Here is a 13,420-nt window from a genome sequence, read left to right on the forward strand (position 1 = left end):
ACCTGCTAAACCAACTCAAACAGGACACACATTGTCATGCCAGCTAAACTATAAAATATACAGGGCAGCTAAAATATAGAGCTGACTTGACAAACCTTCACTCGTTATTTCAAAGGGAAAAGCTAACACTTAAACAGATATATTATTTAAATCAGCTTTTGTAAATACCACCAAGTGAGTGTAATAATAATAATAATAATAATAATAATAATAATAATAATAATAATAATAATACATTCCTTCACAGCCATTCTTTAAGGTCTTCTCTCCAATATTCCAGCACTATTATTTTCAACTAACTGCTGCTATCGCTGAATGCCTAAACCGGGGTCTGTCTATTACATTTGTAGGGGTATGTTTTAAAATTGAAACAGATTTTCTAATAACAAAAACACGCTAATTATAAGAAAGCTGGTTGACGCGACAAATGTCTCAAAACGCTACAACCACAAGCACCACTGGAAATAACTGTAAGCATTTTATAGGTCAATTACCATTGAACAGCTCGAAGGTTGGAGTGTCCCTTTTCTGACAGGGGGTGGGCTATTCCATAGAGCAGCGTACAACACCAGCGGTGCTGGCACAGTTTTCAAGGCAGCCTGGGAGCAAGTTTGGATTTCACTGAAATCCACAACGCTGGTCTTTTTTTTGTGTGTGTGGAAACTGTACAGAGTTACACACAATAAATACAAATGGACGGTTTTCTGATGATTTTAGCAGTCCTGCTCGTTGCAAAACCAGGTAAGCATTTTAATAATATATATATATATATTGTGTACTTTATATATATATATATATATATATATATATATATATATATATATATATATATATATATATATAAAAACACTTGACTTCTTTATACACTTGCATGTAACATCATTGTGTCAGAGTTTATCTGTGCAGTTTTTAGGTTAAAAAATATAATTCTTATATATATATATATATATATATATATATATATATATATATATATATATATATATATATATATATATATATACTGCTGCTGCATGACATTGGCGAGAACATGTAATTGCTTCTGTTCAGTGTTATTTCTATTATAAGTGTGTGCAAAACTTTACATATGTTACCAAATAACAGATACCGTAATGTTAAACAAAGGATGTTACAAATAAAGCTCAGCTAGTAGTGCTACATCAGCCTTTAAAATTGCATGAACATGAATACAGAAGTCAAGTTCTGTACAAAATTGAAGAGCACCCGTACATCTTCAGTTGCCTGTGCTAGATGAAGAGCATCGTGTGGGTAACATGTATTTGTAAAGCATTGCGCGATTTAAAGAAGTCCATCTGGGACTCAGTGCCGTTGTTGTATACAGTATTGCTGCAATATATAGTCTTGACCGAATAGTAAGTGAATTCAATAAATAGAGAATACATTCAAAATGTATACTATTTGTTCATAACTATATAGTGTATGCAAACCTTATTGTGACTATACAATTATTAGCAATGCTTGATGCTGCAATTCCCCTCAGAACTTTTTTTTTTTTTTTTTTTGTAATTCTTATTATTTGCATATTTCTACAAGGTAATGCAATTACATAGATAACACAATATAAATCTTTTCGGCATTGTGGCAGTGCTTGTTGAATAATTCTTAATTATTATTTACTCTTATTGAAAAGAGGTTTCAATCTTGATACAAGCCTTAAAGTGTGCAGTAATCTGCACCAGTCAGCCATGGTAACATCCTTCCCAAATGACTTTTTAGAAAAGGCATGGGGAGGGGGACGGGGGGGACGGGGGTTGTTTTTTTGTTTTGTTTTTTGTTTTTCATTCTGGCATCACCTCCGCAGGGAAATGAAACCGATTACTCCGACAAGCAGCTATACTCGACTGCACAATTACTGCACGGCAATATGAGCAAACTGTTAATTCAACAACAACCAAAAACGACAAAAGCATGATTATTAGAAACAATAGGACCTGTTATTCCAATAAAGTGAAATGTGTCATACGTTGATACGTCTGATTGTATTTTTTTTTTAAAATGATAACAACATTTTGTTTTTTGCTTTCTTTTGTGTAGTTTTAGGGTTTGGAATGGATCCTGAGTTACACATTGATATTATCACCGAACTGGATTTAGTCAATGCAACTGCTGGAGTAATCCAAGTGGCCGGACTACATAACAATAGCAAATCATTTTTGTTTCAAGGTAATCCACCTTACTTCTTTGCATTTCCACTGAGGCAGTATGGACTCTAGAATGTACAGCTTGAAGCTGTTTCTTTGTTGTTGTTTAACAGTTTCTTTCAAAATTAACCTTTAAGGTTTGATCTAATAACATTGTACAGTGCCTTTGACATAAGACTTTGCTATGTGCCTCCCAAAGTGAGGGGTATGTTCCCCCTCTGACCCCAGGGGAAAGGAACACTGCATCTGTAATGTGTGTTATAGATGTCTGGATGGCAGATCATCAATATATAACACATGAACTGGTTAATTTTGTATAAGCTTACACCTCACGTGGTTACGTCAAGACTGTACAGTGTAACCACAGCATGTTTCATGTGTTCCAATGAGGAATCAGACACTGATTTGGGTAAAGCCAGGTTTGTGCACTGGGGGAAAAGTGATTTTGCTTCGAAGGTATGATTTATGGCATTCATTTACCACCTAAAACAGCTTTATACCGTGTAATTAAAAATAAGATTGCATGCAGGATAGCTAAGTGAGATATGGTATCTGCGTCTCTAAATGAAATATGGCATGGTGGAGAAAACTAAGGAGCAGAAACAGGCTTATAAATGTGAGTTGGCAGGTTTGTAAATGGTGATTTATTTTTGAACTTACTGTGATGTACTGTGTGCACAATTGACTTAACAAGGACAGGCTGGGGTCAGCGCTTTATCCATCGATATTAAACATGTATACCAAAGAAGATGTCCCGGGTCTCGCGTTCATGATATCTGTGGTTAGAAATCTTTTTAGTTCTGCTTGCTGTAGCCTGCAGGGGAGATAAAGCAACCAGTCCTGCACAAGGTGGTGTTATTTTTGGTCACAAACCAAGACACTCCCATGAGTGCTGTCTGATAATTACTTCACATTTAATTTCTCCCTTGCAGCAGCTGCTTTAAGTATACTTAAATTGCATTACTAATATTATAACTTCATGAATATTTCATGTAGAAATGAGTGCTTTACCTCCAGGAATTGTGGACGATTATTTATTTTTTTTGTAAGTGTAGAAGCTTGATCCAGATATCATATTATTAGATTTTGGGTATTAATGTTTTTCAGATTATTCAGGATCCTAGCACCAAAACAAATGCCAAATTTCAATACTGTATTACTATACATTTATTTATTTTTTTTACTTAATATTTGTATGGATTTTATGAAGCAGAAACCAAGTGAAATGCTGGTTTTGATTTGAATTCCAAATACATTTTTCCCCCACTGTAAATTATTTAGCACTCTTTAAAAATGTATTTCAGCTTCTTATACTCCTTCATACTATGTAAGAGACTCTGATTGAAGCCTGACATAATAAGCTGGAAATAAGTGACATTTCCCTGTTGTGCAATTCAATTCTCACATTACATAAAACTCTCTGTGCCACCTTGACTCTGCTTTGTATGCTGGGTTAAAAACCACGAATTTTAAGGCGGAACGATAGGAATTACTTTCACATGATCGTTGAAATGACACCAGATTCTTCTCCTGTGAATCGTCTTCTTTCTTTGTCTCAACCCCCAAAGGTTCCATTTTTCATTTACTTGGGGAAACTACTTCACTTGCACTGAATCGACTTTTAAATGTCTCTCTTGGCAATGCACATTAAGTTGTTAGCTAGAATAGTAAGTAACCATGGCAAATAATAACCTAGGCAGAAATGACAATAGAGAATAAAGAGATCCCACATAATATAATATTAAACAGGTAGCACAGTGGAAGTCGTACACAATATAAAGTATTCTTTTGAGTTATATGCCCAAAAGATTAATTTTTAACTTGGAGTGCACTGGAGACATACAGTTATACTGCATTGGAATGGGGTAGCATGAGTGTAGAAGGAGGAGTATGGGATCTTTATTCACCCTGAAATACTCAGGCTTACACCTCAAAGTGTGGCAGCGAGTTTCTTCTCCCAGCAAACTTCCACATATGGACCCGAAAACACCACCAGAAATGCTATGCTATCAATTGCTCTACTGATGATTTAAAAAAGGCAGTGCTGAAGGTCCTTGAAGTATGTGATGTGCAGCTACTATTTAAAACCCTCCTCTTTTAATCCAATCTAATCCCCCCCCCCCCCCCCCCCCCCCTGCCGTTTTTCACTTAGCACGGTCACAAAGAAAAGTTTTGCATTTATACTTTTAATTCCAAAAAGATTCAAGTAAATGTTTCCTTTATGAAATCTCATTTACAGTGACCCGTTACACTAGTCAGTGTTTTTTTTTTTTATTTTGTGCTTTTTTATTTGAAAGGATTGGGAATAAATGTTAGTGGATGCAGCTGGTTTATTTAACATTACTCTCATTATTATTATTATTATTATTATTATTATTATTATTATTATTATTATTATTATTATTATTATTATTATTAATAATAATAATAATAATAATAATAATAATAATAATAATAATAATAATTATAAAAAACTATGACAGGTTAAAATCTACATTTTACAATTTAGATTAATTATACAAAATCCCTATACCAAAATGCTGATTCAGCTTAACAATGCACAATTTAAGATTATTGTCTGTTTTAACATTTGTTGTTCGGCACTGGAACTGAAATCATGTTTACCAGATCTATTCAAGATAATATTAAACATCTGTGCCAGCCATCACTGGAAGCTCCTACAGTGGTTTTGTACTGTTTGTGGTTTTTATTAAGACACAGATATAAAAAATATTAAAGGGGGTCCTCGTACCACATTGCCACTTGCTGTTTCTGTTAGGTAATAATGTATTATAAACATTAGGGTTATTGCCTCAGCCAACAGCACAATACAGTGTGGCCACATGGGGCACCAATTTTCAAATGAAAGCCCATTTCAGATCCAAAAACTGACAGTTCAGGAGGGAGAGGGAGGAGAGTATTAGCATCCCAGGCACGTTGACTGTCACTGAACCCTCTGCAAGGGATGCTATCAAACTTTTCATATTTTATTCATGAGTTGTGAGCTGTTCTGGTGAAGCATGTGAAGCAGAATTCTTAAGCATTACCAGGATGTGCAATAATCACAAAAAATATTTACCCTCACTTTATAATTCTTAACAAGTTCAGTTTTTCTGTCTACATCCCATGCCCCCTCTTTTAATGAGCAGGGCAACTGATAACTCCAAACAAAGTTATTATCTCTGCCTCGCTGTTAATTTCAAGGTCTTAGAAAAGATCAGATTTTCTCCTTCAACCTAATGTTGATTAAAAATTAAATGAGTTGTAATTAAATGAGTGCTTAACAGCAATAACCTCATAGCATTTCAAATAGTGCAGCAATCATACTCAGAACACTAAACACATTTTAAACATATTTTAAAACTGCTATTGAAATCCCTTTAGTTTCGTGATCTGAATCATTTTCTCAAGCATGCACGTGCTTTACTACAACGCTATTTTAATGGCTAAATGAATAACCTGTAGACTATCCTTGATTGTCAAATATTTGTTAAAATCATCAACATCATACAGTACAAACATAAGACATGGAATTTGGCGGCGACAGGGTGTGCAAATTCACCCCAGTGTGTTTAAAATGAAGCTATGTAACCATATAACTGTTCAAAGATCTCAGGATATCCTTACATGTCATTACTCTCTAATCGCTTACCTTTATTTTGATACAGAGAGCGTCCTTGTCCGACTCAGGAAATGGGTGTGATATTTCTTTAAAGTGCACATGATACATTTTTTTGTGGTGCACAAAATGTCACACACCGCAATCACAGCTCCGGTTTACTGGCAGAATACATTGTGGAGAGCTGGAGGAGATGCAGAAATGGTGTATTGCTTCTAAAATCATTAATTTATCCCTAAACATGTATTTGTTTAGCCAGTAGTCTGTGGGTGTATAATATATTTGTTTCCAGCACTGCATTTGATAACTGCTTTCTTTACTGTATCCTGCTTATTACCTGATACAGTACAGTATTGAAAAAATATGATTGTATTATTGTATCTGTCTTCAGGGAGTTGCAAAAAAAACATGTCTTTCATACTATACTGTAGGCTACTATGCACAGCTGCTGTTTACTTTCAGAGTGGAGTCTGGAGAGTTGCAGGAGAGATGGGATAGATGTAGAAAAGATGTATCACTTAATGATTTTGTCCTACAGATTCATTTTTTTGTAGTCAATTTCAGCTCTGTATTTGATTACTGATTATTTACAGTACCCTGCTCATTACCCCCTGCAGTGCATTATTATTAAAATATGATTTTATTCCACTATAACGAAAACATTTAAGCTGCTTTTTTATGTGCAATGTGACTCATAGTGTTTGTTTTTGTTTTTTTGTGCAATGCTGTAATATATCCAAGTGCAAAACTATTATATTTATTTTTTTGTTTATGTTTGTGTTTCTGTCATTTTAAAGGCATTTCAAGTTAACTGCATTTATGTATGTGGGGTGCATTTGCATCCCTTCCAACCCTGCATGGGACTTCAATTATTGCTGCTGAAGAAGGGGTTACTGGGTTGTCAACTAGCGGAACTACAACCTGGCAACCTTATATTTTGTTAGACATACCTTTGGGTTTTGTAGGCTACAGCTCTTACACATGTGTAAAATAGAAAAAGCATGGCAAAGAGTAATAAAACATGGTGAAAACATGGTAAAGCATGGGTAAGCATTGTAAAGCCTTGGGAGGTATGGCCAAGCTTATTAAAACATGGCAAACCATGGTAAACTTTGGTAATGCAATCTAACCATCAGAGTTAGAATACACTGTACAATTACTGTACACATGTATTGGGGTAAACTTTTCTAAGAGAAAGGCTTTAAAGCAGGCAAAGTTATGTGTTTGCAGTAGTTGTCCCTCTTGCAAGACATCCTTTTTACTTTCAGGTTTTATGTCAATTATAAAGAAAATCAATTACCAGACTGCTTACATCCCCCCATTAAGCCAGAGACCAGTTGTGGTACAGCATCATAATTATGTTGTCTTAGAGGGAGATGCAGCATGATATTCCAACGGCTATGTATTATAAACCACAAACTATTCCCTTCAGTTTGCATTTGTTTAAAACAGTTAAAAGCTGTATAAATCTCATGTTAGATGTGACCTTTCAACTTTGCCCTCCGGCTCTGTAATATAGTAGCCACAGCTGGAGCTAACAAAAAAGTCACAATGCCATGATTTTTTTTTTGTACAGGGGAATACAACAAGGCCTTCAGTTCTCTAAGCAATGTCAAAGCCAGTTACATATCTCTGCAGAGACAAATGAATACGTTTCTGTACTGGCAACAGAAGCACTCAGCTGGAAAACATTATAAAGGTCGAGGAAATGCACTAAATATGTTACTGTGGTTCAGCGGCAGGTGAAGGTGCCATACAATAATACAGTACATGCTGAATATGAGAAATGCTGACATAGGAATGGGACATTGTACAAATTCAGACTGGTCTGGCAGATGTATTACAGACAAGCCCTTGCAAACATCTATTTATGGTAGAGCACCATTGCTTTTTTTTTTAACACTCCAAAACGAAAATGTTACCGTTATAATTTTTTTTTTCCTTTGCGTACGATATGATTTATAAGGTAGTTTATTCACGGGAAATGATACGTCAGCTGCGATATCGTTTTACGTTTGTTCTTTGAAACAGAATTAGAAAGAAGTATCAGTGCTGTTTAAAATTTTAAATCCTTTTTAGAAACCAGCTGTTAAGTACTTGATTTCATTGTTCTTAAGTGTCGTGTAAGAGCATACAGCCAAGTTCAATAGAGCCACATGCTGTGATACATTAACAGTTTTGTGCACAGGTCAGAAAACACAAGGTGTAGACTGATATAAGTAGCAGCATAAATTAGATTTTGCCATGAATACAGGATCTGTTATAAAAGCTCTTACTCAGACAATGGCCTGCTGCAGGGTTTGTAATCAATGACACTGCGTGTTATGATGATGTTGTAATTAAAAGTAGTTAGAGTAGAGAGACCCTTAACACAGGTCTGCTGTTGTGTTCAGATGTAATAGAGGATTATATTTAGTTAAATTTAGATGCAAATTGAATTTTAGATACAAAGTAGACTATATATGTAACGTCACCCAATTGATCAAAAGCGCTCCATTCCTCAATGGAATGCAGAAAGAGTGTTTCAGTATATTAAAAAAAGATGGGAAGCTTGTAATTTATGGGTATTTGAAAAAAAAATTGTTGATTAAAATTTGTAGTAAAAAATACAACACAATGCTGTCATGACACACACTGCAGCTCGGAAAGGATCCAACAAGTACCAGTCTATTCTCATGTACCCAACTGTCTCACACAGATACAGTACATAAGACATAATGACAAGGGATAGACACCAATATAGTGCAAAGTACATGCAGTCAGATCTCTGTCACTCTTATTTAACTGTTACCTTACACTTGCAACACCTGGTGACAGATAACTGATTATAGACTGTGTTTGGTACAGAAATATGTCACTTCATCTCCAGCCTGGAACCTGAGAGTTCAATTTGCAAATATTAGAACTTAGGGATTGCAAAAAAAAAAAAAGAAATACATTTTTTTTTCTTTTTTCATAAATCTTGTTTTATTGTGATTTTTTGAAAAAGCTAAATTATCACTGGAAAACAACAATTCATGTATTGTGTGAATAATTGAAAACAAAGCATAGCTATTTCACACCATTACACTGTTAAAAAAAAAATCACACAAAGACATGTTTTAATCTTTTGTGTCTTGAATTACGGACTGCTGAGGATCTCTCAGTTAATCACGTTTCACTTGCTGTATTTCATGACTCATCAACCGTACCGTTTTGAGTTTTTACCATGCTGTATTCTCAATATTGGCAAGTTTGACAGCGCTTGCTTTAAAATTCGTGCATGAGCCACCACTCGGATTTCATTTCATCTGCTATCTTACTTTTCTCTCTTTTCAATGAAAAACACAATGGACTAAATAAAGTTTGGTCATGAATAGAAAAGAATTATAGCTGGATTGTATGCCAAAAATAAGGCAGTGTGCAATGAGTTATAGGACAAGGAGCATCTTTGTCTGGGTAACATCAACACTTTTTTTTTTTTATTATTAACTCTGACTAGTTCCTTTGGTTAGAAATCTTTTGATGGTGAAATGAGACTGTACATGAAACTGCATATAACTAGAAGTTTCTTGTTGCTTTGCTACTGACATTTGTTGCTGCTGAACTGCATATAAAGACTAAAGTGACATGTAAGTGAAAGGCTGCATTGCAGTCACGTTTAGAACCTGTCTTGGGACAGTAATATAATGTATGACAAAAACAAAAAGAGACAATTCTGAAGGGAAGCACATGACATGCAGTAACCATAGAGGCAAAGAACGTTATGCATTATGTATAGAGTTATTCCTGCATGTCGAAATATATTCGGCTGCTTAAAACTCCCTTAAAACACAATTTTTGGGTTTTATTCTCTTCTGCTGTAATTCTCTTCTTTCTAGAGTCTGTTTGCAGATACATTAACTAATTACTTTTTTTATATGCAATATGGAACGACATTATGAATCCAGTTGCAATAGTCCTATGAGTTGTCATTTACTAAAAAGACAGTTGCTACTGATGCAGAGGCAGATTTAGGGAAGCAACGACGAATACAATAAAGTTGGCAGAAAAAGGTTTCCAGGGCAACAGTCCAAAGAGCGTTTCATTGAAGCATGATGCGTTTGCTGTCCCTCTAACTTTTTGTATTGTTTTATAGACTTGAAACGTGAAAGGTACAATAACCACCAATCCAATACGACTGTCTAGAAACCACCATGGGAGTTTCTTTGTCTCAGTGCTACAGTTTCTTATACTGAAGGATATCTGTTCTTCATTTTATATTGTAGTCTCTCTATCTCTCGAAGGTTTATCAGTTTGAAATAGACGTGAAGGTGGGTGCCCTGTTAGTACGAGACTCTGTATCCAAGACCACAGCTGGGAAATCAAGCTCTTTGTCACGTACACTTCTGAGCAATAACAAACTTTTCCAAAAGTCAATACTAATCAGTCTACTTGCGATGTACGTTAACTCAAAAAAATAATTCAATCTGTGGCCTGAAATGGAACTGGTCTGTCAGTTTGTAATTTAGTTTTTGTTTTCAATTCAAGCTGTGCAAATGTTTTATTCATCCTCTTACCGTACCACTCTTGCTTTTCTAAGTTGATTTAGTTTTTTTATTAGGAAGTCTTTTTCAGTAAATGTGTGTAAAATGTCAGCCACAAAAAGTGTTACATTTTTCTTTAGGTACATGATAGTAGACTTACTTAATTTCTTAAATAAGTTAAAAAAGACCAAAGAACACAGACCTTCGAATTCAAGTCATTAATTGAAAGGAACAAGTATATTCAGAAAGAAAAACTGGTAGTCTTTAGAATTTCAAGACTGTGCTGGCTGATAAAAGAAAGATTTTTAAAAAAGTTATTTGTAAATAATTCATAATTACATAGAATTGTGGCTATAATATGTGAAACATGGTGCATTGATTGAATAACCTTTAGGGTAATGCTTGAGGCTCAGGAAACCTTTGTAGCTCACAACATATAATTAAAATATAGGAGCTTGGTAAATGGTTGCAAATAGAATTGCAGTATTTTACAGCTGAAGAATGTATTACCTACATTAACATTATATCTAGCAATGTATTATATATGTCAAGATATCAAGTTGTTTCAGAATATTTTTACAATATAATCTCATTGTACAATTTCTTAAGATCGTATGCAATTGTATTTTAATAAATGCAACTCTTATTTGAACGGAAGTTGTGAGGGATCATAGGGCATCGTCATGCTTTTGCCCTGTATTTCTACAGCTTCTAATTTAATGAAAACCCATTAAACTGCAACAATATTTAAAATGAGGCATCAACATGAGTCCTTTGAGTATGGCAGGATGATCTTATAAGGAATGCAGCTGCATCTGAAGAAAATGTCAAAAGCTACAAGAAGAACTCAAAGAAAATTAGCATATTTTAAACCTGAAAATACAATCCCGGGAGCTCCAAACTGAACAATAAAATATGCACACAATACGTTGGCTACAAGAAGTGGTGATTGCCCATTCATGCTTGAAATACTGTAAGCCCCAGATTGAATTGCCTGAACACAATCAGAATGAGCCAAGTTAGGAGTTTAACCAAGGCAGGTCTTGGATTACTGTTCATGTATGCATTTAGTTGATTGCCTCACTGCTTTCTGCTAATAATTGCAATAAATGTTTGTAAGAATGAAAAAAAAAAAACACATGAAATGGGCTGTAAACAGACATTCATCTCAGGTCCCTTTGGGTTTCCATTGATTCAGTTAAGCTGCATTATAGTGTCAACTAAAGCAGAAATGGAAATCTGCTTTATTCATAATATAAATGAATTGGTTGTTTGAAAACAGAACTGCAATCATACCATTGGGTTAAGGTCTGTGGGGGTCACGTATGAAGCGTTTGCAACGACATTAAGGCCATAGCGTTTAGTTTACGCAGGCCTTAAAATTGCCCTGTATGTGTCATGGCACTTGGCAAGTTAAGACTGTGTTAGCACCGCCAAAATGCGCTCCTCTGTGCAATGCGCTCTGCCGCTCATTAGCCATGCAAATTATAGGTGGGGCTCATTTGTAAATAAAGTCTGATGTTTAAATTAGATTTATGAAGCGGCAGAAAAGAAAGTCAGAAAGCAGCTGATAGGAATGAGCACTATGGCAGCAAAATTCACGGTATTTTTAAATGAAATTCACGAATGACGATAATTTTCACGGTGTCATGAAACTGACATATAAAGTCAAGACACTTAGTCAACACGGGTCAGTGCCTCTCCTACCTATTGTACAGTATATAGGCACTAATTTTTGGTCTGTTAATCTGTGCTACCGGTAGCCCATTCTGAGGGTTTCAGAACCCGGTGCATCAGAATTTTCGCATTTCAGTGCGCCATCTTACGCCATGCCTTATTAATTATGGACCAGTTAATACATTTGAGATGGGGTTAAATCTGTGCCGCGGCAGAGTGCTATTGTACACTCTGCCAATTTAGTGCTGCAGTGGTCAATACTATTACATGTCCCTCAATATGTATACAGTTTTATTTTTTACAATTTGGAAAAAAATGAAACCAAAAAGAACAATACCACTATACGATATAGCTTTAGTTTTTTGTTACATCTATTGCTTTTTTTTACTTTCAGTGGTTTCTACTAGAGATATCAATCCTATGGGTAGTTACTGCCTTCTATAGTTGGCCACAAGGGACTTGTGGCCAACTATAGGTCTGCTTCTGTCTAGACAGCACTGCTTACAACAGCATCTTTGCCACAAATGTCAACAGACGATTAGTGCCTCTTTCTTTCTTTCTTTCTTTTTTCTTTCTTTCTTCATGTTGATACTCAGCCACTCTGGAGGTTGTTCATTTCCCTGAAAATTAGAGCAGATCCCCAGAGTGTATTTCATAAAGCGACTCTCTCATGAAGATGAGGTGAAGAGGGCTTTGGGGTGTGCTCGAGAACTGATGTCACCACTGGCTAGTGGAAAATATCGCTTATCAAATAGTTTTCCCCCCTGGAAAAAAAACTGAGATGGATATTTTTTTTTTCTTTTAAAGAACCCTGCATGAAATGTTAAAAAAATAATAATAAAAAATCCAATACAATGATGATTTCTATTTGTTCATATTACTAAAACCTCCAATAAGGGAGTTTTTTTTTAAATTTGTTTGATGATCTTTCATTAAACCATAAAATAGTTGGGTAAATAGTTAATGCAATAGTAGCTTAACTCTTTCTGTAGTGGCAAAAGCATAGTCTTATACTGATAAAAATAACTTTTGTATGTAATATATATCTTTCAAGTACACTGTCTTTCCTAGACCTACCTTCCCCATTTAGTTTCCATTAAGTGCTTACTGGCAAGAAATATTCACTAATTTAACTTTTATAAACAATCTGCAAAAGATACATGCTGCACAATTAGCATAATTACTCAATTCAGTTTATATGCAGTATATGTATAATTTGCATGTGAAAACATTTGTTGCTGTAAATAAGCCCATACATAGTGAGCCAACTGCAAAATGAAGTTGCCACAGATATTTCCTGAACAGAAGGTGCTGTATATGGATTTGGATCTTTTCAAGCCTGTCTGCATTTGTGTTTTTTTAGAAAGTGTTCAGTATGCACAACAGAATCTGTTGTCCCACTGCTGAGCCCCATTCTGCCTGTAATGTTGAGGTGCACAACCTGGATTAGGGTCGGC

At 35.1% G+C, this 13,420-nt stretch overlaps 1 protein-coding gene across 1 annotated transcript in view; it reads left to right on the top strand.

Annotated features, from left to right (window-relative positions):
* The first annotated feature begins 419 nt into the window (after positions 1-419).
* Positions 420-13,420, top strand: part of LOC121329625 (protein kinase C-binding protein NELL1-like) — a 111,774-nt gene continuing 98,773 nt past the window's right edge. Inside the window, exons 1-2 of the mRNA XM_041275310.1 lie at positions 420-741; positions 2,056-2,184. Of these exons, the coding sequence (XP_041131244.1) occupies positions 693-741; positions 2,056-2,184 (178 nt within the window). The 5' untranslated portion in view covers positions 420-692. The remainder of the gene's footprint in view (positions 742-2,055; positions 2,185-13,420) is intronic.

The sequence above is a fragment of the Polyodon spathula genome, chromosome 17 (genome assembly GCF_017654505.1).
Source record: "Polyodon spathula isolate WHYD16114869_AA chromosome 17, ASM1765450v1, whole genome shotgun sequence".
Lineage (NCBI taxonomy): Eukaryota > Metazoa > Chordata > Actinopteri > Acipenseriformes > Polyodontidae > Polyodon > Polyodon spathula.